Here is a 27,284-nt window from a genome sequence, read left to right on the forward strand (position 1 = left end):
AAATTAAGAACTTTTATTTACCAAAAGAAAGTAAAAAACAACTAAAAAACAGAAGAAGATACATTTTGGTATATTTGAACAACCTAGAACTGCAGTCGAAAACTTAGAGAATTCTTAGAATCAGTAGAAAAATACACAATAGATTTCAAAACATATGCCACAAAAGAAGAAATCAAAAGGCCAATAAACTGGAAAACTGTCCAAACTTACCTGCCAATAAAAAATACACATTGAAACTACAACAAGAAACCACTAAGTACCCGCAAGATTAGCAAAAATTAAGTCGTATAATATCAAGTGTTCAAAAGGAAGAAACCAAAAGGACTCATTGCTGGCAGAAGTGCAAACTCATAAAATTTGTTTGGGAAACTATTTGGCATTTTATTGTAAGTTAAAGATATATACATTCCATGACCCAGGAATTACATTCCCTGGAGAAATATTTGCATGAGTATCAGGATACACACTTAGGAACACATATTTTATAAAAGAAATCCAAATATGTCCACCAATAGTGGAATGGATAAGTACCATGTGTTTTAGACAGTTTTTTTGCTGCTGTGATTAAAAGATTTGACCATAACAATTTTAGGAGAAGAAAAATTTATTTAGGGGTTCACAATTTCAGAGGTCTCAATTCACAGACAGCAGACTCCATTCCTCTGGGCTCAAGTGAGGCTGAACATCATGGAGAGCATGGTAGAGGGAAGCAGCTCACATGATGATTAGAAAGCAAAGAAAACTCCGCTTGCCCGATATAAATATATACCCCCAAACCAAGCTTCCAATGCCCCACCTCCTCCAGCACATCCCACCTGCCTCCAGTTACCACTCAGTTAATCCAATCAGGAGATTAATTCACTGACTGGGTTAAGGTTCTCATAATCCAATCTGATCCTCCCTGTTTTGTCTCACATGTAAGTTTTTGGGCAACACCTCACATCCAAACCTATCACCATGGCAGTAAATTTATACAACAGCACACCACATAAGCAATGGGGAAAAAAAAAAAAAAAAAAACTTCTACAATAATGTACATTTTCAAAAAACTAATTTTGACAAAAGAAAAATACCAAAATATATAAAGGATTCCATTTACATGAAGTTCAAAGTAAGCATAGTTAAATGAACAATTTTTTCAGAGATGGACCCTTTGGTTATAAAACCATAAAGAGAAGGAAGTGAATTTTGAAATCTAAATCAATAGGTTGTCCTAAAATTAAGGAAAAGGGCATGAATAACAAAAATATTTTTATTTTAAAGAATAAGGTGGGGGTAGGTAAGAAGGTTTTGAGATGCTGGCAATGTTTTATTTCTTAAATAGTTGTCACTGGGGTTGTCATCTTCATTCATTATTCTTTGTAACTGTGTTTTATGTAAATCTCTATTACAAAAGGCAAGAGGTTTTTAGAATAATTTTTAAAACAGTCCACCAAGGGTTAATTTGCATAATCACAACAGAAAATTATTCCTATAAATAAGCACCATCCATATGCATCATCAAATTTTTGTAACAAATATATTTGCCTTTAAAGCACACTTTTCACAAGGCAGTCAAAACAAGTGATTCCAGATGAGACAAGTAAAATAGTGTGTTTTTATCAAGGCAATCTTCACCTTATGAATCTATATTCTGGAATCATGATTTAGCAATTGTGTGTGTGGTTTGTTTTTGTTTTGGAAGCAGGAATTGAACCCAGGGGGACTTTACACTGAGCCATATCCCCAGACCCCTTTTTTAAAAAAAAATTATTTATTTAAAATTTTTTTTGTAGTTGAAGATGAACAGCATGCCTTTATTTGTTTATTTTTATGTGGTGCTGAGGATCAAACCTAGTGCTTCCCAAGTGCTAGGCAAGCACTCTGCCACTGAGCCCCAGACCCACTTTTTTATATTTTATTTAGAGGCAGGGTCTGAGTTGCTTAGGCCTAGGTAAGTTACTGAGGCTGGCGTTGAATTGGGGATCCACCTGCCTCAGCCTTCAAGCCGCTAGAATTACAGGAGTGTGCCACCATATCCAACCAGGGAGACCCACAGCTTATCAATCTGTATTTTGGAATCATTATTTAGCAACTGTGTTTTTACAAACTGAGGTAAAACTGACATGTTATAAAATGCACAGACTAAGTACTCAATTTGAGGATTTCATCTAAAACAAAATAACCAACACTTCTATCACCCAAGAAAGTTCTTGATGCTCCTTTCCAATTTTCTTTTCCCTAAACACTTCCTTTTTATTTGGCTTCTTTTTTAAAAAGTGCAAACCATATATAAATTAAACCTCTGTTAGATTCTAGAAATAACTATTACAGGGGCTAGGGCTACAGCTCAATGGCAGAGCACTTGCCTAGCGCATGGGAGGCACTGGGTTCAATTCTTAGCACCACATAAAAATAAACAAGTAAAATAAAGACATCCTGTCCATCTACAACTACAAAAAAAATATTTTTTTAATTCCATTTTTTCTTACACTAGTCTTCTAACTCAAGCTAGATGAAGAAAGTCTAAGAAACATTTTCATTTTACATTGGGCTATATATTTGTCACCTTTTAACAAGATATGGGTGTCATACACTTTACATTCAATTGCCCATCAGCTGCTATGAGAAAACAACTATGTAACTTGAAAACAGTGAGGGGATCAAAAGAAGAGATTTCGGGTACTAAATATTTTCCAGTTCTCAGCTGAAGAATTCCAGCTGAAAATAAGTAAAATCAAATAAACCCATGGGATGTATAGGATAGGCAGTGTTTAGCAGTCATGCACACAATTTCCTGAATATAATTATGATTTTAAAAAAAGAACTCTCAAGGCTTAATGATTTACCTTCTCTGAATCTAGGCATATATTAAACAGTGAAGAGATGACAAGGAAAAAAAAAAAAAAAAAACAGAGTGGGAAATGGTAGGGAGGAGTGACTACCCTCCACAGCTATCTTGTTAGTAGACTTTTACAAGATGAGTTGTGAAAACTCCAAACTCCAAAGCATGGCAGAATTTGCTATAGATATTACAAAGTAATCTGTGATTTGACTTCTCCCAATTCAGTTAAAATTGTAATTGCTGCCATCTATGTGGTTTACTTATTCAGGTTCAAGAGATTCACAGCTGAATCTCTATTTAAATTTGGCAGGATTCTAAAACGTCAGGAAAGGCAATTGGACAAATTCCATGTCCAATCCATCTGCTTAAACTGTTTACTTATAGTAACAGCATACAAATGTCTCATGTTACTGATAAACCACAGAAAGCTTCTGGGATGCTGTTACTATGCAAACTTAACATAATGTTCACCATCACAGAGCAATGAGCAAAGTGAAGGAAAATGCAAATCATGTTCACTTGTACCAGACTTAATACAACAGTAAAAACGAGGAGAATGCTTTTCCATACATAAGAATATATGGAATAATTAAACATAATATTTTGGAGAAATTTATTTACTTGAATTTTTTAAGTTAATTTTATGCTGAATCGTCAATATACAAAAAAGTCGGAAAAATTTACAAACAAGTAAGTACTATGTAAAGAATAGGTGGAACTACTATTAAGAAGCCATGTGAGTAAGCTAGGAATGGTGGTGGGTACCTATAGTCCTAGCGCTTGAAGAATGAGGCGAAGCAGTGAGCAACCACTAACTAGATTTTTGTGGGGGAAAAATTTTTTTTTGTAGTTTCACCATCTATGTGTATACGTACTGAAACAATATAGGAAATTATTTTGCCTTCTTTTGAATTTTATATAATTAGAATTTTAACAGTATACATTTGTACAATACATAACTTTAACAGTATGTATTATCTGTATATTCAAATATAGTGCACATATTAATATATATTATACATATATTTCAGATACATAGATATTTTTTGTGACCTTTTTCTCCCACTAAACATTGTTTGTAAAATATATTCATGTTGTTATCCATAGCTACAATTCATTTGCTTTCATTGTTGAATAATATTCTATTACATAACATTCCATAATTTGGGCTGAGGTTGTAGCTCAATGGTAGAACACTTGTCTAGCACATGTGAAGCACTGGGTTCAATCCTCAGCACCACATAAAAATAAATAAATAAAATACGGGTCCACTGACAACTAAAAAAAAATTTTTTTTTTGCAGTGCTGGGGATTGAACCCAGGGCCTTCTGCTTACAAGGCAAGCACTCTACCCACTGAGCTATATCCCCAGCCCTAAAAAATGTTTTAAAAAACAAAAACATTCCAGAATTTATTCTGTCACTGGTGGATACTTGGCCTATTTTCCATACTTGGTAATTATAAACAATGCTGTTACTGAACATTCATGTACACATATGTGCACTGATTTCTCTACAGTAAGTGAAATATGTTATGAATGGTGGCAACTTTAGTTGAAAACAGAAAACTCTTTTCTAAAGTGGTAGAACCAATTTAAGATTATCAGTATATAAATGCCCCCACTGCTTTCGATTTTTGCCAATACTTGGTATTTTTGTTCTTCAAATTTTTTGTCATTCACATATATGAATGGCACTAAGCTTTTAATTTGGATTTTTCTGATTATTAAAGAGGGTGACTACTTTGGCATTTCTTTATTGGCTATTTGGATTTCTTCCTTAGGGAAACATTTTTCTCTTGATCATTTTCCTACTGGATTCCTTGTGGGGTTTCCCCTCCCCATTAATTTTTAGGAATTCCTTATTTATTCCAAGTGCCATTTGATTGGTTATACACATAAAAATTACTCATTCTATTGTCTTTTTACTCTCTTCCTCATGTCTTTTGTTGAACAAAATTTTCTATCTGTGATACAGCCAAATTTATCAACATTTCCTTTATTGTTAATATTTCTAAATCTTTTTCTGGTCTGGGCAAAACCCCAAGGTCAAGAAAATATTTGTCTATATTATCTCCTAAAAAACTTATTTTTTTTAACATTTGGAATTAGTTTTTGTTTATAATGTGAGGTAGAGGTCAAGTTTCATTTTCTAAAAACAAAGATATTTCATCATTACAATACATTCACTGAACACAGAATACTTTTCAATTCTTTGTGGTGTCTATTTTCATATTAACATAGAAAATTACCTCATATATCATAGATCAAGCAAATGCATAATAAAGGGACTGTTTGTGAACTCAGTTATGTACCATACTTCTTTTTTTCCATCTGTAATAGCACATCATCTTAATTACTGAATTATATTTTAAAAATTTAACTACACAGTATTGTACATATTTATGGGGTACAGTGTGACATTTCAATACAGTATATAATGTGTAGTAATCAGACCTGGGTAACTGGTCTATCACCTCAATCATATATCATTTCCTTGTGTTGGGAACATTCAAAGTCCTGTAAGAGCCTTTTTAAAATGTTCAATTAACTATAGTCATAAAGAGTTACTCTATTGTACTACAGAACATTATAAGTCTCCTATCCATCCCTATACCCATTAACCATCCTGTCTCTATTGTAACTTTATACTAAGTTTTGATACCTGATAAGCAAATCCTCTTACATTTTTCTAACAGTGTTTTGACTAGTACTGATTCTTTGAAATTTTGTAGTTTAATTTTAGAATCTGCATTTCAATTTCTATAATATAAAGTGCTCAAATTTTAATTGAGATTTCAGTGAATTAAAAAATCAAATTGGAGAGAAAAGAGAAATACATACTATAGTAAGTTTTTCAATCCATAAACATGATAATTTATGCCTAGATATTTAATATTCTGAGGTCATATATATATAATTGATTTTTATATACTGTTTTTATATCTAATAGCTGTTAAACTTATTAGTTCTAATAATTTATCTGTAAATTATTTTGAAATTCTATGTATGATTTATATCACTTGCTAATTAAGACTTCTACTTATCTTTTTTCTCAAGACCTTATGGCTTTTATTTTTTCCCACTAATTAGAAGAACAATTTTGAGAAGTAGTGATAGCAGACATTCTTTTGTTTCCATTTTCAAAGAGAAAGTTTTCAACATAACATCAGTAAACATGATTTTGACATATATGTATATATTAGATTCAGTCTGTCAGATTAAGGAGATTCCATTTAGTTTGAATCTTTATTATAACTTGCTGCTGAACTTTACTAAATGCTTTTACAGGACCTTTTGAGATAAATTTTTTCCTTTCTTTTGTTAATAAGATAAACTAATATTAAACTCCTTGAATACACGGGATAAATCCAGCTTTACAGTGACGTATTATTCCTACCATATATTATGTGATTTACTTTGCTAAAATTCTATCTAGAAATTCTGAATAAGCTCATGAATGCCTTGTAATGTGATTTTCTTTCGTTTTAATATAATCTTCAATAGGCTTCGCTGTGCTTCTTGAATCTGTGGACTGATTTATAAAGTATTGAAAACTTCTTAATAACAACACTTCAATGTCTGTTTCTAGCTGGGCACCCTAGTGCATGCCTATAATCCCAACAATTCCAGAAGTTGACTCAGGAGGATGGCAATTTCAAAAGCAGCCTCAGCAACTTAGTGAGGCCCTAAGAAACTTAGCAAGACCTTGTCTCAAAATAAAAAATAAAGCGAGGTGGGGATGTGACTTAGGGGTTCAATCCCTGGTATCAAAAATAAATAAATAAATAAATTGATAGACAAAGTATTTAAGCACACACACAAAATAATAATAAAATAAAAAACTTTCTACTGTAGTATCTTCTTCTGGGATTATGATTATATATAAATATATAAATTATGCATTATTTCCTTTCACACTATGTTTTGTATTTTCCCTTTTTTTCCCTCCAAATTCAGTCTGAATTCTTCCTTACGATCTATTTTCCAGTACAATGATTCTCTCTTCAGCTGGTTTATTCTGCTGTTACATCATCTATTGTTTTCTTAATTTTGATTATATCAATGTCCAGTTCTCAAAAGTCCATTTTCTCTCAAATGTGCTACATACCTTTTAAAAAGTAAAAATACATTCTGGAACATGGTAAGCAGAATTCTGGAGCCTCTGTAGGTCTGTTTCTTTTTTTATTCATGTTGTATTCTCCTTTATAGGCCTAATTACCTTACTGTGCCAAATGCTGCATTTGAAAAAAAAGTTTTAAATAATTTGAGATTTAAGTTGATGTTAGTTTTCTTCAGAGTAAAATTTCCAGTTGTTTCTGTTAAGTGCCTGGTGTACAAATGGTTCAAGATTATTAAAATATTTTTTCAATAGTTGGGATTTTCCCAGACACCCTGATGATTTAAAGCTGAGGGGCTATCTGTGCAACGAGTGCTGTACTTCCTGTCTACCCTCTTTCCTTGAGCATCCCTTTAATATCCTAAGCCCAAACATGAGGTTTTCCCCACAGATCCTACCAGAGACAGTCCTAGATTCCAACATTTTTCCCCATCAGTTCTACAACAATGTAAAAAATACTATTTAACCTCTCATCCATTTCTTTAGGCTCACCAATTGCAATGGGCTCCCAAATGCCAAATTCCTGGATCCTGGCCCAGTAATTCACTGCTGGGTTAGCATTCAGTTCCAATTTATATTTTGTCTAGCTTCATTAGTTGACACCAGTGAGAAGATAGCTCTGAATTACCTACTTTGTCATTACTGCTAAATCCATTCTTGTAGATATTTTCAAAGTTGTCTTTTACTTCCTTAAAAGATAGCAAACACTGTTTTATAATCTGTTACTAGTAACTACAAAGTCCACAGCTCTAGTTTCTATTTATTCTTACTCATTGTGATTCATTTACTTGTCTGAGTATGTTTGTATGTGTGTGTTTGATTGAAGCTACCTGTCCTTCTAAAATTATCTAATGGAAATTATCCGAGGGTAAAAATGAAGGATTTATATTTCCTTTTATCAGGTTCCTAAGAACATCACTAATCCATCTGGTATTACTTCAAACTCAACTCACCATTTGAAATAAAGAAGGTAATGTGAATTTGGATTGCCAATCTACTTTAGGGTTGGATTATGGTTATACTTTAGGCACTGTACCAAGATGCTTTCTTCATAGTCACGTAGGTTGGATGAGAAGATTCAAGATTACATGAAGGTGTAGGCTATTGTGGTCTAATCTTTATGGATGAAAAACTGGGAAAACCTTCTATTAGACCTCATTCAGCTTTCACTTTTGTCTCTTTGCCCCATAAGGCTTGCAAACCATAAGCCACATTTGCAGTCTGGCAAATGCTCAGTTATAAGTACAACTTTCTAAATTCTTGTCTTTTGTTTGATGTAGTAATTCTTTAATTTTTTCTTAGCTCTCTGATGCTGCTTTTTTTTTATTGGTTCTTTTCAGTTATATGTAACATTAGAATTTGTTTTGAAAAATTATAAAAGCATGGAATTTAATTTGTTCTCATTCAATCCCTTCCCTCTACTTATCTTTCTGCTATTTACATATATATTTATTTTTTATTTATTTATTTATTTATTTTGATTCATTGTACACAAATGGGGTCCCCATCATTTTGTTTCTATGGTTGTACACAATTGTACACAATGTAGATTCATACCATTCATGTAATCATACACGTAAACAGGGTAATGATGACTGTCTCACTCCACCATTTTTTATACCCCACAATGGAATATTATTCAACTATAAATAATAATAATATTATGGCATTTGCAGATAATGGATGGAATTGGAGAATATCATGCTAAGTGAAATAAGCCAATCCCAGAAAAAACAAAGGCCGAATGCTTGCTCTGATAAGTTTAGATTACATATATATATATTATATATATATATATATTATTTTAATTATTGTCTTGTGGATAAAAATGATGGTGAGATTCACTGTGGTATATTTATATATAGACTTAGGAAAACTAGGTCAGATTCACTCACTATTCTTTCCTTATCCATGCTTCCTCCCTCTGCTTCATTACCCTTCATCTACTCTACTGGTCTTTTTTCCATTTTTTTTAATCCTTCCCGACCTCATTTTGGATTAGCTTCTGCTATCAGAAAACATTCAATCTTTGACTTTTGGGGACTGGCTTGTTTCATGTAGCATGATGGTCTCCAATTCCATCCATTTACTGGCAAATGCCATAAATTTTTTTTCTTTATGGCTCAGTAATACTCCATTGTGTGTGTGTATGTGTGTCTCACATTTTCTTTATCAATTCATCTATTGAAGGGTTTGTTCCACAGTTTGGCTATTGTGAACTGCTCTGTTATAAACCCTGAAATGGCTGTCACTGTAGTATGCTGATTTTAAATCTTTTAGATATACCCAAAGGAGTGAGACAGCTGGGTCACGTGGTGTTTCCACTCCCAATTTTTCTAAGAAAGCTCCATACTGCTTTCCAAAGTGGTTGCACTAATTTGCAGTACCACCAACAATGTATGAGTAGATCTTTTTCCCACATCCCCACCAACATTTATCGTTATCTGTAATTTAAAAAAAAAAATTTTTTGTAGTTGTAGATGGACAGCATGCCTTTATTTTATTTGTTTATTTTTATGTGATGCTAAGAATCAAACCCATGTGTGTTAGGCAAGCGCTCTGCCACTGAGTCACAGCCCTAGTCCCTGTTATTTGTATTCTCGATAACTGCCATTCTGACTGGAGAGAGATGAAGTCTCAATGAAGTTTTAATTTACATTTCCATAATTGTAATTCCATAATTGGTCTGTATTTCTTCTTTGGAGAAGTGTCTAAACTTAGCACCAAATAAAACAAATAACCTAATCAATAAATGGGCAAAAGAACTAAACAGACACTTCTTTGATGCTTTTAAGAAAATATCCCTACCAGCAGTTTTAGATGTTTTTCCTTGAAGACCTGAGGTAAACAAATACCCTCTACCAACCAAATATCTAAAAACAGGAGTGGCTGAAATTTTAAAAAGTGTAATACATGCAACAAAGCTTACAATATTTTAATTTCTAAATGGAATCAGAGAACCCAAAAGTCAGCAAGGTCCGCAGACACCTAAGTACTACAAACTCAGGTCTTCTCCTTTTCTCGAGCCCTTCCATTACAAAAAAGATTTTGTGCATCACAAGTCCAATCTGTTAGCTCTAAAGTAGCTCTCAGAACCTCAGAAAAATTATCTAAGGAAAACAATTTTAGAGCAATAATAGTACCAGCGTTTTGAGGTATAAGTGGAGAAAGACCTCAAGATTCATTTCTCACCATTCTTCTCTGAGTGCTTGCCCAAGTTCCACCAGTCCTACCTTATGTCACTTCTAGGCTGTCTTCAAATCTTTCACTAGGTACTTGGCTAAGGTTTTAATGATTCTGTTACTCCAGGCAGTTTTCCAAACAAAAAGGAATGGTTATTTATAATTCCTAGACTGAAATCATAAATATCATCAGCTGAATTATACTGAAATGTCAGTAAAACTACAGAATAGAAGTCTTCATAAAGTGAGTATGTCTTGGCCAGGTGAAAAGGATGTTAGTTATAAAAGTAGCTAAAGGACCTTATTGTGGGTAAGCTAAAAACTCTTAGGTGGTCTTAGCAGTGTATACTCTGAGGACAGCTTTATAGCAAGGTTCCTGACACAGACCATTTAAACTGGGAGCTAGGCTACATTTTTCTCCCTGAAATTATATAGAATCAGTGGTATTCCAGTAAATTGCCCCTTTGTGAATGAAATAACCTTACTTACATTTTCATACTGTATATGTTCTTATACAGGTCATTTTACTCTTTCCTTAAATATCCTGTGAATAATTCAATCTCAAACAATATCCTTGAGATTAGGTATACATAGTGGATGTATCTTCAAGCAACTACCTTGTAATTTGAAGTATTAAGTACCCTTTATTCTTTATGAAAATAATTTCTATACACTAATTTTGAGAAGGATTAGAATTTTTCCTGGCACATCAAATTTCTAAAGACTCCCATCTAACACGTCTGCCAAATATCAGTTTATGAATTTTCTGACATCCTGAAAGGGATGTGTTTTATAGAACTAACTTAATGTGGCTCTCCCATGATGCCACAAATGCATATCTTGCTTTCAGTTCCTACAGAGGATTGTGTTGTCTGATGCCAAACTGCAGGTAAGCACGGTTTTTTAAGTAGGTCATTCATATGTCTAAGAACCCAGCAATTCCACCCTGAGGCTTACGCCCTAGCCTACAGCAGTGATTCTCTAAGTATGTTCCTTGGATCAGGATCATTAACATTACATGAGGACTTGTCAGAAATATAAATGCTCCTATGTTAAGTGAAATCAGCCAAACTCAGAAAATCAAGGCTCATACCTTCTCTCAAATGTGGAAGCTAGAGAGAAATAAGGGGAAAAAAGTAGGGATCTCATGAAAATAGAAGGGAGACTAGTGAAGAAGAGGAAGGAGATAGGGAGGGAGAGGAAAGGAGAAATACTAGGGAAGGACCAAATTATGTTACATACATGTATGAATATATAAAAACAAATCCTATTATGATGTAAATTTTAATGCACCAATAAAAATTATAAAAACTATATAAATAAAAAAGAAATACAAATTTCAAATCTAGGTGATTTCAGTGTCAGGCTAATGGATAAAATGTTGTATTAATAATTAAGTATTCATAACAATAGAGAAAAATGAATAAAAAACGGCTGTAAGTTAAAAAAAAAAAAAAAAACCTAGACCCTCTGGGATGTACCTCAGTGATAAGAGTGCTTGCATAGCATGCATGAGGCCCTGGACTCAATCCCTAGCACCACAAAAAAAAAAAAAAAAAAAAAACTCAAACCTTAGAACCATACCTTTTTTGACTTAAAAGTCTTATGGTAATGAAATTTTAAAAACATCTAAACCAAATCTAAATATTACATAATTTAAGAACAAATTTATATGATAAAGTAGTTAAGCTATTTTTTAAAAACAAGGAAATGATACACCTTTAATTCTGTACAGTTTACTACACAGGAGGTAGGGGGATGGGTGAGTAAGGATCACACGGAAACTATTAACTGTACTGGCAATAATCTAACTCTTAAGTTGGGTAATGAGTACATAGCTGTTCCTGTATTTACGCTATTTTATTATTATATACTTCTGTATATATTATCTACATAATAAATTTTAAGCCGCAAAACAAAACCAAAAAAAAAATCTGCAGGTAATAAACAAAAATTGCCATTACTTTAAATAGAAAATAAGAAACCACCTAAATGTTATTTAAATTACTTCTGTTTTGATACATTCATTCAGTTACAAAGAATTTGTAAAGACATGGGATAATATTTTTGATAAAGTTGGTCAAAATAAAAAATGTACAAAATTACAAGAAAATACAATAAAAAGTTAATGGTTGATATTATAGGAAGTTTTATCTCTTCTTTATACATTTAGCACTCTCCTACTGTGAATAATAAATGGCTTTAAAAATAAGAGTTTTTAACTGTCACTGAAACACTAATAACTCCCAAGTTACTAAAGAAAACTGTCAAATCTTCTGTTGCAAACAGAGGAAACTGGTGGTTTGTGGAATCTGGTTGCGATTTATTAGTTAACTCAAAATTTTATATTTTGTCATAAAATTATAGATCTTTATAACTGTTATTTCTGATTAAATAATTTGACTTATTTGTGTGGTCAAAAAAAAAATGACTGAAAAAACCATAAGTTAAAGAGGTCTTTAATTAAAACTGAAAACACCTAAAAAGAACAAAAGTAAAAAACATCTACCAATTGTTGATCAGCTTCTGAAAAAACAGAAGGCATTTATTGAGGATTTGCCTTATGTTCTGTCATAGTGAGAAAGGACCACAAAGATTAAAATTCAAAAGCCAGAGGTTAGTTGCATACCTCTTTTTCCAATATTCTAGCGATCTCCCCAAGTGTCCGATCCAAAGCAGAAACCTTATTGTTTGCCCATGAGCCACTGTCTTGAACTTGCAGTTGTTTTAGAAGATCTTTGGCTAATCGCTGAAGCCTTCAATACAAAATGAAAGAATGACATAAATGAATTAGAGAGTACATACTTCATTTTTAGACTATGTACACTTCATTTTCCTAAACATTTGAAGTAAAAGTTACTTTTTGGTATGATTTGAAACTGCTGCAAAGAACACTTAAGTATTGAAAAAACAGACTGGTATCACATAAGTTGGTATTACTTTACATACGAGACCCCCAATCTACTCCTTATGGGTCAAAACATATGTAGAAGACAGTATTACATAGGATTAGCTAGAGCAACTGATGCCACCAATTTCTATGTGGTCCTCAAATTAAAGATTTGGGCATAGAAGAAGGTAAGATGATGATGAAATAGAAAGAGTATAAGAACTGAAGGGGACATTAGAAGATGGAAAGACCTACAATGTTCTTGGATAGGCAGGATTAATTTTGTCAAAATGATCACACTACCAAACCCAACCTAGATTCAATGCAATTCCCATCCAAATGTCAATGACATTCTTCACAGAATAAGGAAAAACAGTCCTAAAAGTCATGTAGAAAAGTAAAATACCCAGAATAGTCAAAGTCATTCAGAGAAGTTAAGAATAAGGTTGGAGGCATCACAATACCACACCTGAAATTATATTACAGATCTAAAGTAATGATATTGGCATAAGAACAGACAGTGGAGACCAATACAACAGAAGACACTGAGATAAATCCACACAGATACAGTCATCTCATCCTTGACAATGGTGCCAAAAACACATTGAAGAAAAAAGACGGCCTTTTTAACAGATGGTGCTGGAAAACTGGATATCCATATGTACAATGAAGCTGGACGATGACAGTCAACTTCAAAATGAATCAAAGACATGAATTCACACAGAAACTTTGCAACTACTGTAAAAGAAAACATAGGGTCCACACTCCAACATACAAGCTCAGGCAACAACTTCCTTAGTAACTCTCCTAAAGCTCAGAAAATAAAACCAAGAATCAATCAGTAAGTAGAAAGACTACAAATTAAAAACCTTCTGCACAGCAAAGGAAACAGCATGAAAAGGGAGTATAAAGATGGGAGAAAATCTTTTCTAGCTACTCTTCTGACAAAGGAGTCATATCTAGAACAAAAAAAGAACTGAAAAAAACTTAGCAAATAAGCAAATAACCCAATCAATAATTGCGCAAAAGAACTAAACATTTCTCAAAAGAAGAAATGCAAATGGTCAACAAATATGAGAAAATATTCAACATCTTTAGCAATCAGGGAAATGCAAATCAAAACTACACTGAGAATTCATCTCACCCCACTTAGAATGGCAGACATCAAGAATATAAATAATAACAAATGCTAGAGAAGATACAGGGAGAAAGGAACACGTAAACATTGTTACTGTGACTGCAAATTAGTACAACTACTATGAAAATCTTAAAATCAAAAGACTGGAAATGGAAACACCACATGACCCAGTTATTCCATTTCTTGGTATTTAGTCAAAAGAGCTGAAATCAGCATACTATAGTGAGAACTGCATTCCAATGTTTATAGCACCTTAGTTCCTAATAACCAAGTTAAGGGACCAACCTAGGTGTGTGTCAACAGATGAACAGATAAATAAAATGTGGTATATATAAATAATGGAGTTCTACTCAGACATGAAGAAAAACAAAATTATGCCATTTGTTGTTGAATTGATGCAACTAGAGAACCTAATGCTAAATGAAATAAGCCAGATACAGAAAGTCAAGGGTTGAATGTTTTCTCTCATGTATGTGTGTGTAGAAGCTAGAGAGAAATAAAAAGAATGGGGACCTCATGAAAATAGAAAGGACAATGTGTAATTATAATGTACCAATATTTAAAAAGTAAATAAATAGTAGGAGTAGGAGGAGAGGAAGGAGATCAGAGGAGGAAAATGGGAAGGACTGGGGAATGAAATGGAGAAAATTATGTTTGTGTGTGTGTGTATATATGTATACATATCACAATGAACATCACTTTTAGGTGTAACTACAATGTACTAGTAAAAGCATAAAAAAAGAAAGAAAATGAGGGTTGGAGATGTGGCTCACTGGTAGAGCACATGTTTTTTTTTTAAATATATTTATATATATAAAATATGGAATAATCTGAGCAGGTTTTCTTTTTTTGTGGGGGGGATGGGGGATTGAATCTAGGGGCACTTAACCACTGACCATAATTCCTATAATTACATATAAAAGTGAGATTCACTGTGATATATTCATACATGAATATAGCATAATTCAGACAATTCCATTTTGTGCTGCCTCCACTTTCCCATCCTTTCCCTCTTCCCCTCCGTTTCCTTCCTCTACTCTATTGTCTCATTTCTCTCCCTTTTTAATATTTCTCTCCAGATTCCACATATAAGAGGAAACATTCAACCCTTGACTTTCTGCATCTGGCTCATTTCACTTAGTATGATGTTCTCTAGTTCCATTCATTTTATATATACATATATATAATTTATTTATATTTTATTTAGAGACAGGGTCTTGCTGGGTTGCTTAGGGCCTCACTAAGTTGTTGAGGCTGGCTTTGAACTCACAGTCCTCCTGCCTCAGTCTCCCTAGCTGCTGGGATTACAGGCATGCACCACCATGCCCTCTCAGATCTTCATATTTTGATTTAAATGTTCAAGGAAGGTTTGGATATTAAAAGCACTGTAAACTCTCAAAAGGTTGAACTTTCCATGTTCCCATTTATAGGTAGCTTAGTGTTACTTAAGCTAATGAAACACTTGCTTTTCACTGAGAAATATCACGTTATCTAGATTGTAAGATTCCTCGGTGATGTGACTGTGGTAGTACTTATTGGTAGCCCATACTTTGGTTTCATACACCTCACTGAGAAATCTTTTCTTATTTTCTAGTTATTTGCTTGAGCATCCCCTGACAATCACCTAGTGCTCTCCAAGACACCACTTCAACTTTTCCCCTAATGTCTGTCTTCAATTTTTGAATACGTAGATTTCAGGACATCACTATAAACATTTTCTTACAAATGTCTTACATTCCCTGTCGTTCCATTTGTTATTCTTATTATAAAACCCCCAGTGACAGTAACAACATGTAATTAGCTCTTCCTATGGTCCAGGTGCCATTCTCAGTGCCCTGCATGAATTTATTTAGCTGGATTAATAAAAGCATCCACCAGTTTTTTCCATTCCTGATTCTGAGAAAAACGCATAGCACATAGTGACTACTGATTCACGATCTCATTAAATATTTCTAGTCTGCTCAGTCTCCACAAACTTGCTCTCTTCAAAACGCCACCTATTCTCTTCAAAATTTCACCCTTTCTTTCTTTTGCTTTAAAATCTTACATTTCACACAAAAAATGGAAGCTATGGGAAAGAGAAAACCTTTGCTTTCTTGCATAAAATCTATAGGCCTAAATGCATTTTATTTCTCTCTTATTACAATTCAGGGAGGACCCATCATCCTCAGTACCACTAATACCTTCACAGAAGCTCTGCAATGCATCTGTTTTTTTCTGTATCTCAATTCCTCTTCTTCCTGCTTTGGGTCTTTGGAAATGCTCTTCATTTCCTCCTCTAGAAAGGTTTTCCCCAACCTCAAATTACCTTTTCAGCTTCAGTTCCTAGCACAAATATTTACTTTCCCCAATCTAAATATTCCTTCTAAGCACTCATAACAAGTCAATTGAATACTTTTCTAACTAGTTGTTTAATATGTATTTCTTCCATGCAAAGTTTTCTACAATGACAGAATGTTCTTTATTTCCACTATTCAACATGAGAGCTGTTAACTACTCTGTGGTTATTAAACACTTGAAATATGGTTAGTGTGACTTAAGAACTGAATTTTAAATTGCACTTAATTTTATTTATTTATTTATTTGCAGTGCTAGGAATCAAATCTATGGCCTTGCCCACACTATGCAAGAACTCTGCCACTGAGCTATATTCACAGACCAATTTTAATAATTTAAATAGTAATAAGTGGCCAGAGGTCACTGCACTGGATAGTGTAGAAGCAGGGTTATAAACTTCACTAGAGAGGTTCCTTCTCTACCTATTCACTATTATATTCTTACAACCTAACATGCTACCTGAACAGAAGTGTGCTCAATAAATATTTAATGAATGAATGGTCCAGGTAAGAAATGTATTCTTTAATCTTAATAACATACATAACCTCAAAAGTTACAAAATACTTTCATGTACATGATTTTGTTTTACCCTCTCAATTACACTCACAATTAATATTATCTCAATCTGAACAATGAAGAAACAGAAGCTCAAAGAAATCAGGTGGCTCTTCCAAGGTCACACAGTTGGCAAAAGGTACTACTGGGATTCAAAAGCTAAGTATTTCATGTTAAAATTCATGCTTTTGTCTCTATACCTAATTGGTTAATTCAAATAAAGAAGTTTTATTCACAAATGAATAACCTCCAAGGATACAAATATATTAAAAAATTTATGTAAAGTTTAAAAATTTATCAAAGAATGAAAGAGCAACCACAGCTCAAAATGGCACTAGTGAACCCCAGCGTAAGCTTAAGTTATCCATATGAAGTTTACTTTCTTAAGTTAAAGAAATAATTCAAACTCTAAAACTAGAAGCACCTACATATGAATTTTGGCTTCAGCATATTCCATGTGAATAAACCCTGGGAGGTTATTCAACTTCTCTGCATCTCAGTTTCTTCACTGCAAAAGTTGGGGGTGGGGGTGGGGGGAAATTGTGTGTGTGTGTGTATGTGTGTGTGTGTGTGTGTGTGTGTGTTCTTTCAGAGCTTTTGAAGATCGGAGTTAATATCTAGTACCATGCATTAAAGTAGACTTTCAATAAATGGTCAACTATTATTACTATTCTTTAACAGGAGGTCTCAATCTAACAAAAGGGAAAAAAAGGAATACAAAAAATAATAGTAACACACTCCTTTTCCCTTCTAATCAAATGTGGGCAAGAGTCCCATCCTGATTAAAGTTACTGATCTTACCATTTGGAACAATACTGGCATCAAACTTCATTGTGGGATAGATAAGTAGCCACTTCAGCTTTTGGCTGAATAAAGTCTGCACACTATGTAACTAAATATCTGCCCATAGCAACACAATCTAGAGTATTCTGACTGAGAATGCTCAGATTCCACTGAGAACCAGGAGTACTTAGGGAAGCACAAGGACCATTTTAATTCACAGAATAAAAGAGGCTTATATTTCACCCTCAGCTAAATAAAATCTGGGGTTCACATGAACCTACCTTCAAGAAAGAATGCCAAATCAAGAGGATGCTTTGGAAACATGAACTAAACCCCCGTCTCATTCCCTGCCTCCACAAAGTTCCATAAATAATATAGCTCTCTCAAGAAAAACAAAACATTAGATTTTGGTGCATAGTAACTAACTATAGAGTGTGGTAGAGGTCAAGCTGAAAGTTACATTTTCCCCCAAAGAGAAAGAAAGGGAGTTGTCTAGAGAGGTGAATTTTTAACACAGAAATTGTTATTTGGGTTACGTCTAGATCATTTTTTTAGCATGAAAAGAATAAGTAGAAGCTTCCTAACTTCTTACCTAGACCATGAGAAATCTCTGTCAGGTAAGTAGCTTTGTGGAGAATGTTTGAAGATCAGATATTTTCTTCTCAAAACTTGTACAAATCCTAACAACTCTATGGGGAATTCTACTAGGATCATTTGGAAGATTTGTAAAAGTGCATTAAAGGAGACTGAGGCTACTCTAGGAACTAACATAGTTCTTTAGTGTGATAGGAAGATGTAAATTCATTAATTTTTTTCATTCCTTTTATTTAGAAAATACAGTATATGAATTTATGGCTATTAGCTCCCTTTATATTTTTAAACAATATGCTTATACCTATATTTCTAAATATAAAAGCTTAAGAAATAAAATACCTTTTAATGTTTTCTTCACAGGAGGGGCAAAAAACAGTGCACATATATATTGCCTCCTACAGCAGTCACATTTTGTTTTTGCTTGCCAACATTCCTTCTTGTTGGCAAAAGAAATCATCTTTCCCATTTTATAAAACCATCCAAACCCCACACTTAGATGGCTATGCTAGATGTGCTCAATGCTATCATATATCCTGATTCTAGGCCCTCTCTCTCAGTGGAAACACCTAGAGAAGGTATGCATAATACATACACACACACCTGTATTTATCTATATATATTAGAAAATACAAGTTAACACTGATACCCCTGATTCCAATTCAATATCATGGCACTTTTTTATTCTCTCTGGCTATATTTTTAACTCCCATAAGCAGCAAGCATCTTGCCCTTTACTCTTCTTAACATATTTACCAATTTGTCCGACTTCCCTCCATCTTTGTTTCTACAAGAAAGTTATTTTCCCTGCTCAGGTTCTGACAGCTCGTTTTGAGCTATTTCATGTTTCTCACTCCATTTGGGTTTTGGTACCCTTTGCCAGGCTACCCTCTTTGACTGGGCTCTTATGGTCCTGTCAGGACACCTTCCATAAAAAGGTCTTATTCATTCTGCTTTGCCCATATCAGACCAGAGTACCCTACCATCATGAAAGCTCCCTTTTCCCTTCTTGGGACTCTGAGGCTCCACACCATGCCACCATGCCACCATGCCCTTTTCACCCTAATCAGGCTGATACACCACTGAGCCACTGCTGCCTTACCTAATGGCTTCTGGACTGAGTTTTTCTGAAAGGAAGACAGATAACTGGAGGGAGAGAAAGGGTTGTTTTCATTGAACGGCTAGAATAATTTTGTTAAGAGAAATTTCATGTCCTATTTAGTTACCCAGTTCATACAGGAAAGACAAGGAAATTGTTTTATTCTTTCCCCTTCTTTGCTAGTTTCAAAATAAGAAGCTGGTCTCATATGATTTTCCAAAGGTAATTTTTAAAAAGATAAAGAATCTTCAAAATCAAACTTACAGGGATTTTACCTGATCTCTAATGTTACATCTACCTCTATTCTTCTGGACTGAGAATTCAGGTTCTCAAGGTCCCAGGGAATGAAAGAATTCAAGTCTCCATAATCTCCTTTACTTTATTCCATATTACATGCAAAACAGTTTAAGAAGAACATTACTAATAATATCATCACTGGTTCACAGAGAATGATTACAGAGAATGATTTCAGTATATGTTTTCCCCATTCTCCTCAACCTTTTTATTATAGTGATAGTATTAAACTATTTGTGACACAACCATTTTATACATATTCTCTTCCTTCAGGCAATCAATTAATTTTATAATTCTACAAGAAAGTGCAAATTCAATGTTCACCGTCAGTCCTTATTTTCATGTTTCTTATTTTGGTGGCCTGCAGATCATTTTCTCCATTTTTTTTTCTCCAATGACCTCTATTTTTTGGAGAAGATTTAAGTTCATAGCAAAATTTGGCAGAAGATACTCTAAGAATATTTAAGATTTAAGAAAAAAGGTTTGTGATTGAAAAAAAAAAAAGATGTTTGAGGACATAAAATTATGAAAAAGCAAGAACTAAGGGAATATTTTTTACCTGAGTCTTTCCTGAAGGACCTAATTGAGAATAAGGTTCAGCTGCTTTTCTTAAACTGGACCCCTGCACCTTCCAGGGAAAACATGTTAATTATTTGGGGGGTCCTCTGATCCCTACTTATGTCAGGCCACTTGCTTTTCTCTGCTTTCTGTCACAGTGATGCCAAAACCATGTAGATCTTGTGGCCATTTGCTCCCATCCTCTTGCCTTTGGATTTTATAGACATCTGGTAATGTCCATTTGTTGTAAAGACTGCAATGGGTTTTTAAATTTTCTTTTTTAGGAGTGGGGGTTATTTTCTTAATTATTTAGCTTCTATGTGAGACTTATACATATTAAAAATTATGTTCCTGTCATTACTGCCATTTTCCCCCTAAAAGAACACCCTTATTGTCCTGTGGGGAACAGATAATAGTGAGCAAGGAAAGAAGTGGTGAGGCTAATTAGAAAGATAGTACAATAATCCAGATGAGAAATGAAGGGAGGTTAGAGTAGCTATTTTGGAGGGAGAAAACAGTGGTCAAATTCTGGATGTATTTTGAAGGTAGAACTAGAAGAATTAGTTGATGAATTTAAAGTAGAATGTGAAAAAGAGAATAACTCCAAATATTCTGGTCTCAACTTTAAGTATGGACCTGCAATTTCCTAAAATGAACAAGATTATGAGGGATAACGTTTGGGAGCAAATTTCAAGGGTTTGACTTTGTACATGTTTAGTGGTAGGTCCAGGTAAAAAAGCTAATTAGAAATTGGACATGTGAGTCCAAAGTTTGGGAGGAGGTCTGGATTGGAGATACCTATTTAAAATCTATCAATGCACAGACATTTAAAGCCATGAAACTAAAATTACCAAAGAAATAATTACCTAACTGAATTCTCAGACAAGAGCATGTTCGGTATTCATGATTAAGGAGATGAGAATGAACTATGTGAAAGACACAAAAATAGAGCAACTCATCAAGTAACAGAAGAATCCAGCAGAAGTTGCACAATACACTATTAAAGACCCTCCAAGAATTATGTCTTGGTAGCCATCACTTGTACAGTCTGTTCCTACACTGACTCAGGACTTGGCTAAGTGATTTGCTTGGAACAAGCAATTTTCCCCCCAAGAGCAAATGTGACACAAGCAAAGGATTCGCAAGGGCTTATGCCCTGGAGGTTTTCCCACTGCCATGATAAAAAGATTCAGTACACCTATTGGTGGGAGAGGCTTGTCCAATGACAAACATCAACTGTCAGGTATGAATGACACCGTCTTAGATCCTTCATCTCCACTTGAGTAAAGCAATAGATAATTTACACAAGTAGCACCCAAAAGTCAACTGAAGAAAATATTTAAAGATGAGCAGGAGTAGATCAACTGTATCATATACATCATAATGCCTGCACAAAATGAGTATGCACAACTGACCACTGACTAAGCCATGAGGACGTTATTATGCTCCTTAACAAGAGGTATTTGGTTGAAGTAGAAAAGAAACCTTGCATTAGATCAAAACGGAATGGGAGGTAGGAATTGGACAGCTACAAAAAGGCTGAGAAGTACTTATTAATAGTTTCATTGTTAGAGAATTTATAATGATCTCTCAAAGTTTCACTTACTGTAAGTATAGAGTTTTTTTCCCCATAATCAACAGTGATAAAATTATTGCCTAAAATAGGGAAGATAGAGGCAATCTTTAACTTTTCTGCTTTCTAGCTTCAGTAACCATTCAGGTCAACATCACATAAAGCACAAAATCTGGAAGAAATAATAAGTAAACTTCAATTAGGTTTTTTAAATATTTGCTCCCCCATCCCAGTCACTGTGGGGGACAAAACATCTTTCACTCTCACCATATATGTTAAAAATGATAAAAAGAGAGGATCCAAGATGGAGGACTAGAGGGAGGCTGCGTTCCTTGGCGCTCCATAACTCTGGTTTCAAGCAGATTTTATCTGTTTCTTGGTGAGGCAGTTTTTGCTGCTTATTGATTCCCTGGTGTCTACCCCATTTGTCTGCTGTGATGACCTACAGTCTGCCAGCATATCGACGCCTTTTTTGAGTGCAGATTGCTCACTGTCAGGTGCCTATCATCCACCATTTGCCTGCCTCTGGCCGGTCCATCGCCTGCCTTTCACCCATCCATCACCCAACGCACAAGGTTCACCTCCCGATCTTCCAACAATAGCCGGCAAACTGATCGCCGACTGGCAGTGGAGCTCCAGCTGCCTGCTGTTGCCTGGAAGTTCACTGTTACAGTACCTGCAGGTTTGATTACACGTGGCTGCCGCCATTTTGAGACAAAAGTCAGGCCCTGTAGGACCCCTGGCCGGACTGACTGAGCCCCGTCTCCTGGATCCCTCAGCCCGACAAATCACTCCCTGCCTCTGGGGCCCTCACATCGACTGACTGCTCCCCGAAACCAACTGACTGCGCCCTATTACAAGGACCCCAGAATGACCGATTGCACCCAGCCTCCAGGATCCCACAATCACACCAAACACACTGGACCTCCACGACCCCTGCCGGACCAACTGCATCCCGTCTCCAGGACTTCCAGCTGACCACATCCACCCCTGAGCTGCAGCTCCCCATTTGCTAACACATTTCGAAGCCAGAGCAGCCATCATGGATAATCCTGGAAGCTGTAGCTCTGATCATTAGGTGGGGCAAATCCCATCCTGCGACGCCTGCTGGAGGCTTGAAGCTCATTGTCAGGTACCTCTCAAGCATCAGACTACTGAACACTGGGAGGTTTCATTACTATATGACTGTTATACTGTAGATTTTCTTTTTTCTCCTTACTGAAAAAATTTAAGTTTTTATTTCTTTACTTTTCTTACTCTCTTTTACTTTTATTTACCTGTTCCCTCAGAGTCTCTTTCTCCCTTTTTTGCATGCTAACATCCAATTTCATTTGATTACACTCTCACCCTTTCTATTATCTAGAACTTCTGTATAATCTTTTCTTATCCCATTAACAGCCACATTCTACATCCCTCTGCACTTCTTTGTCCTCCATTAGAAACTGCAGACCTTATTGCAAATCTGTTTGTTTTACTGAAGATAATAGTTGAACTCATTCTGTTTATTATGACAATTTTGTTATTTGGTCTAGGATTGCATAGTGTCTGAATTGGGCACTGCTAATATTGATCGCCCCTTAAAGAAAGGGTTTTGGAAACCTATAGGGCCACTATAAGACTACAGGGGGAAATCTACAATACCCCAGATCTGCACTGCTAGAGGGGAAGATACATGAACAACATGAAAAAACAAGGGAAGAAAATGATACAAACAAATCTAGATTCTATACTGACAGAATCCAATGACAGTACATTAGAAGAAATGTCAGAAAAGGATTTCAGATTATACATGACTAAGATGATTTGCGAAGCAAAGGATGAGATAAGAGAGCAAAAGCAGGAAATGAATGATCATACCAATAAGCTGAAAAAACAACTGCAGAAAACAAAAGATCATTTCAAAAAAGAGATAGAGATTCTAAAAAAAAAAAAAAAACGGAAATCCTTGACATGAAGGAAACAATAAATCAAATAAAAAAACTCAATGGAAAGCATCACCAAAAGACTAGAGCACATGGAAGACAGAACCTCAGACAATGAAGACAAAATATTTAATCTTGAAAATAAAGTTGCCCAAACAGAGAAGATGGTAAAAAATCATGAACAGAATCTCTAAGAACTATGAGACATCATGAAAAGACCAAATTTAAGAATTATTGGGATTGAGGAAGGCACAGAGATACAAACCAAAGGAATGAACAACCTATTCAATGAAATAATATCAGAAACTTTCCCAAGCCTGAAGAATGAAATGGAAAATCAAACACAAGAGGCTTACGGAACACCAAATGTACAAAATCACAACAGATCCACACCAAAGCACATTATAATGAAAATGCCTAACATTCAAAATAAAGATAGGATTTTGAAGGCCGCAGAGAAAAGCATCAGATTATATACAGGGGAAGACCAATACGGATAGCAGCCGACTTCTCAACCCAGACTCTAAAAGATAGAAGGGCCTGGACCAACATATTTCAAGCTCTGAAAGAACATGGTTGCCAACCAAGAATCCTATACCCAGCAAAACTAACCTTCAAATTTGAAGATGAAATAAACTCCTTCCATGATAAACAAAAGTTAAAAGAATTTACAAATAGAAAGCCTACACTACAGAATGTTCTCAACAAAATATTCCATGAGGAGGAAATGAAAAACAACAATGGAGGTCAGCAAAGGGAGGAACTACCTTAAAGAAAAACCAGTCAAAGGAGAAACCAAGCCAACTTAAAAACCAAAAATAAGCCAAATGACTGAGAATACAAATCATATCTCAATAATAACCCTGAACGTTAATGGCCTAAACTCATCAATCAAAAGATACACACTGGGGAGTTTCAAGATGGTGGACTAGGGGGCGGCTGCATTTCACGTTGCTCCAGGATGCAAGATTCAAAAGAGGAGATAGTGAGAGACTTGGGACCAACTCAAAGTCGCTGGGTGAGTCTCTCCCTTTGGGGAAGCGTCCCGGATGGGGCGGTAGCCCCGGAACGCAGGGAACTTTGTGAAGTAGAGTTGCCCGGCGAGACGCCCCTCCCCGCACCGGAGCGGTAAACACGGACAACTGGGATCATCTTAGAGGAGATGGCTCAGCACAGGCTTGGACTCGGAGCAACCACTGGGGCTCTGGGCGGCTGCCTGAGGAGGAGCTGTGTGGCGAGCTGTTTAGACCCAGAACGACCGCTTCTGAACACCGGGGGGTTGCCCGGAGGAAGAGGAGAAGCGCGGCGGATCGCTTGGTCTAAGAGTGACTGCATCACAGCCACAGGCGGTTGCCAGAGGAGGAGCTGCGTGGCAAGCTGTTTGAACTCAGAGCGAGCGCTCCTGAACACCGGTGGCCTGCCTGGAGGAGGAGCGTGGTGGGTCACTTGGTCTCGGAGCGACCGCTCCTGAACACCCGGGGGCTACCCCAAGGAGGAGGAGGAGGAACAGGGCGGGTCACTTGGACTTGGAGTGACTGCCTAGGGCTACGGGCGGTTGGCGGGAGGAGGAGACGCGAAGTGAATTGCTTGGGCTCCTAGTGACTGCGTCGGAAACCCGGCCGCTGTCCGGAGGAGGAGGTGTGTGTTGGGTCTCTGGGTATCAGAGCTATTGTACGGGGCTCCAGGTAGTGGCTCAGAGAAGGGGCCACATAGCCAGGCGATTAGGTGCAGAGCAGGGTTCCAGGAGCTAGGTGGCTTCTTGCTGGAAGAGCTGCACAGAGACACGCCTAGGGGCGAAGGGAAGTTTCCAGGACTGCGGGCAGATTCTCTGGGAGAGGCAGCCTCAGGAGACTCGTCTGCGAAAGGGTGAGACTCCCAGGCCCAGGAGGTAGGTCCGGGCCCCTGGGAACATTGCAGAGGAAGACAGCCCAGCCCAGGCGGTAGTTGTAGATTGAGGGGAACCTCTAGGAGGGGAACTGATCAGCAAGACGTCCCCACTGAGTGAGTTTTCCCTGCCGGGTGAGGTTTTCCCACAGGGACGGTAAAACCAGAGACACAGGCACAAACATGACTTCCTCAGCCTGCAGCCTAGTTCCCCCTTGGATGACCATTGGTCAACAAGTGGAGGCACCTCTGCCCACTAGCAGGGAATATATGCCACCTGAGGGTCACCACCCCTAGAGAGGCAGCTTCTTCGTGGAGTTCTGCATTATGAACTTCCTCCAAGACTTCAGGCTACTGAAGGATAAGAGGGGATATACTAGCAATCTTCAGGGACATTATAAGTCAATAGAGGAAATCTGCAATATCTTAATGACCCACTGATTCCTGAACAATATGAGCAAACAACGGAAGAAAATGCCCCAAACAAATCTAGATGTCACATCAATAAAATCCAACGACAGCATGGCAGAAGAAATGACAGAAAGGGAGTTCAGAATGTACATAATTAAAATGATTTGGGAAGCAAACGATGAGATGAAAGAGCAAATGCACGTATTGAGTGATGAGATGAAAGAGCAACTGCAGGCATTGAATGATGAGATGAAAGAGCAAATGCAGGCATTGAATGATAGCACCAATCGACAGTTAAAAGAGCAAATACAGGAAGCAGAAGATCATTTCAATAAAGAGTTAGAGATATTGAAAAAAAACCAAACAGAAATCCTTGAAATGAAGGAAACAATAAACCAAATTAAGAACTCCACAGAAAGCACAACCAATACGATAGAACACCTGGAAGACAGAATTTCAGATATTGAAGACAAAATATTTAACATCGAAAGCAAAGTTGAACAAACAGAGAAGATGGTAAGAAATCATGAACAGAATCTGCAAGAACTATGGGATATCATGAAAAGGCCAAATTTGAGAATTACTGGGATTGAGGAAGGCTTAGAGAAACAAACCAAAGGAATGAATGATCTATTCAATGAAATAATATCAGAAAAATTTCCAAATCTGAAGAATGAAATGGAAAATCAAGTCCAAGAGGCTTATAGAACTCCAAATACACAAAATTACAACAGACCCATACCAAGGCACATTATAATGAAAATACCTAACATACAAAATGAAGACAGAATTTTAAAGGCTGTGAGAGAAAAGAACCAAATTACATTCAGGGGGAAACCAATACGGATATCAGCAGATTTTTCAAACCAAACCCTAAAAGCTAGAAGGGCCTGGAACAACCTTTTTCAAGCTCTGAAAGAAAATGGATGCCAACCAAGAATCTTATACCCAGCAAAACTTACCTTCAAATTTAAAGATGAAATAAAATCATTCCATGATAAAAAAAAGCTAAAAGAATTTACAAAAAGAAAGCCAGCATTACAGAACATTCTCAGCAAAATACTTCATGAGGAAGAGATAAAAAACAAAGAAGCATATCAGCAAAGGGAGGAATTATCCTAAAGG

General features: G+C 35.9%; 1 protein-coding gene across 1 annotated transcript in view; it reads right to left on the reverse strand.

The window, feature by feature from the left end:
• Scaper (S-phase cyclin A associated protein in the ER) overlaps positions 1–27,284 on the reverse strand; it is a 484,560-nt gene that overhangs the window by 188,108 nt on the left and 269,168 nt on the right. The window contains 1 exon segment of the mRNA XM_047539576.1: positions 12,754–12,880. Within this exon segment, the coding sequence (XP_047395532.1) occupies positions 12,754–12,880 (127 nt within the window).

The sequence above is a fragment of the Sciurus carolinensis genome, chromosome 2 (genome assembly GCF_902686445.1).
Source record: "Sciurus carolinensis chromosome 2, mSciCar1.2, whole genome shotgun sequence".
Classification (NCBI taxonomy): Eukaryota; Metazoa; Chordata; class Mammalia; order Rodentia; family Sciuridae; genus Sciurus; species Sciurus carolinensis.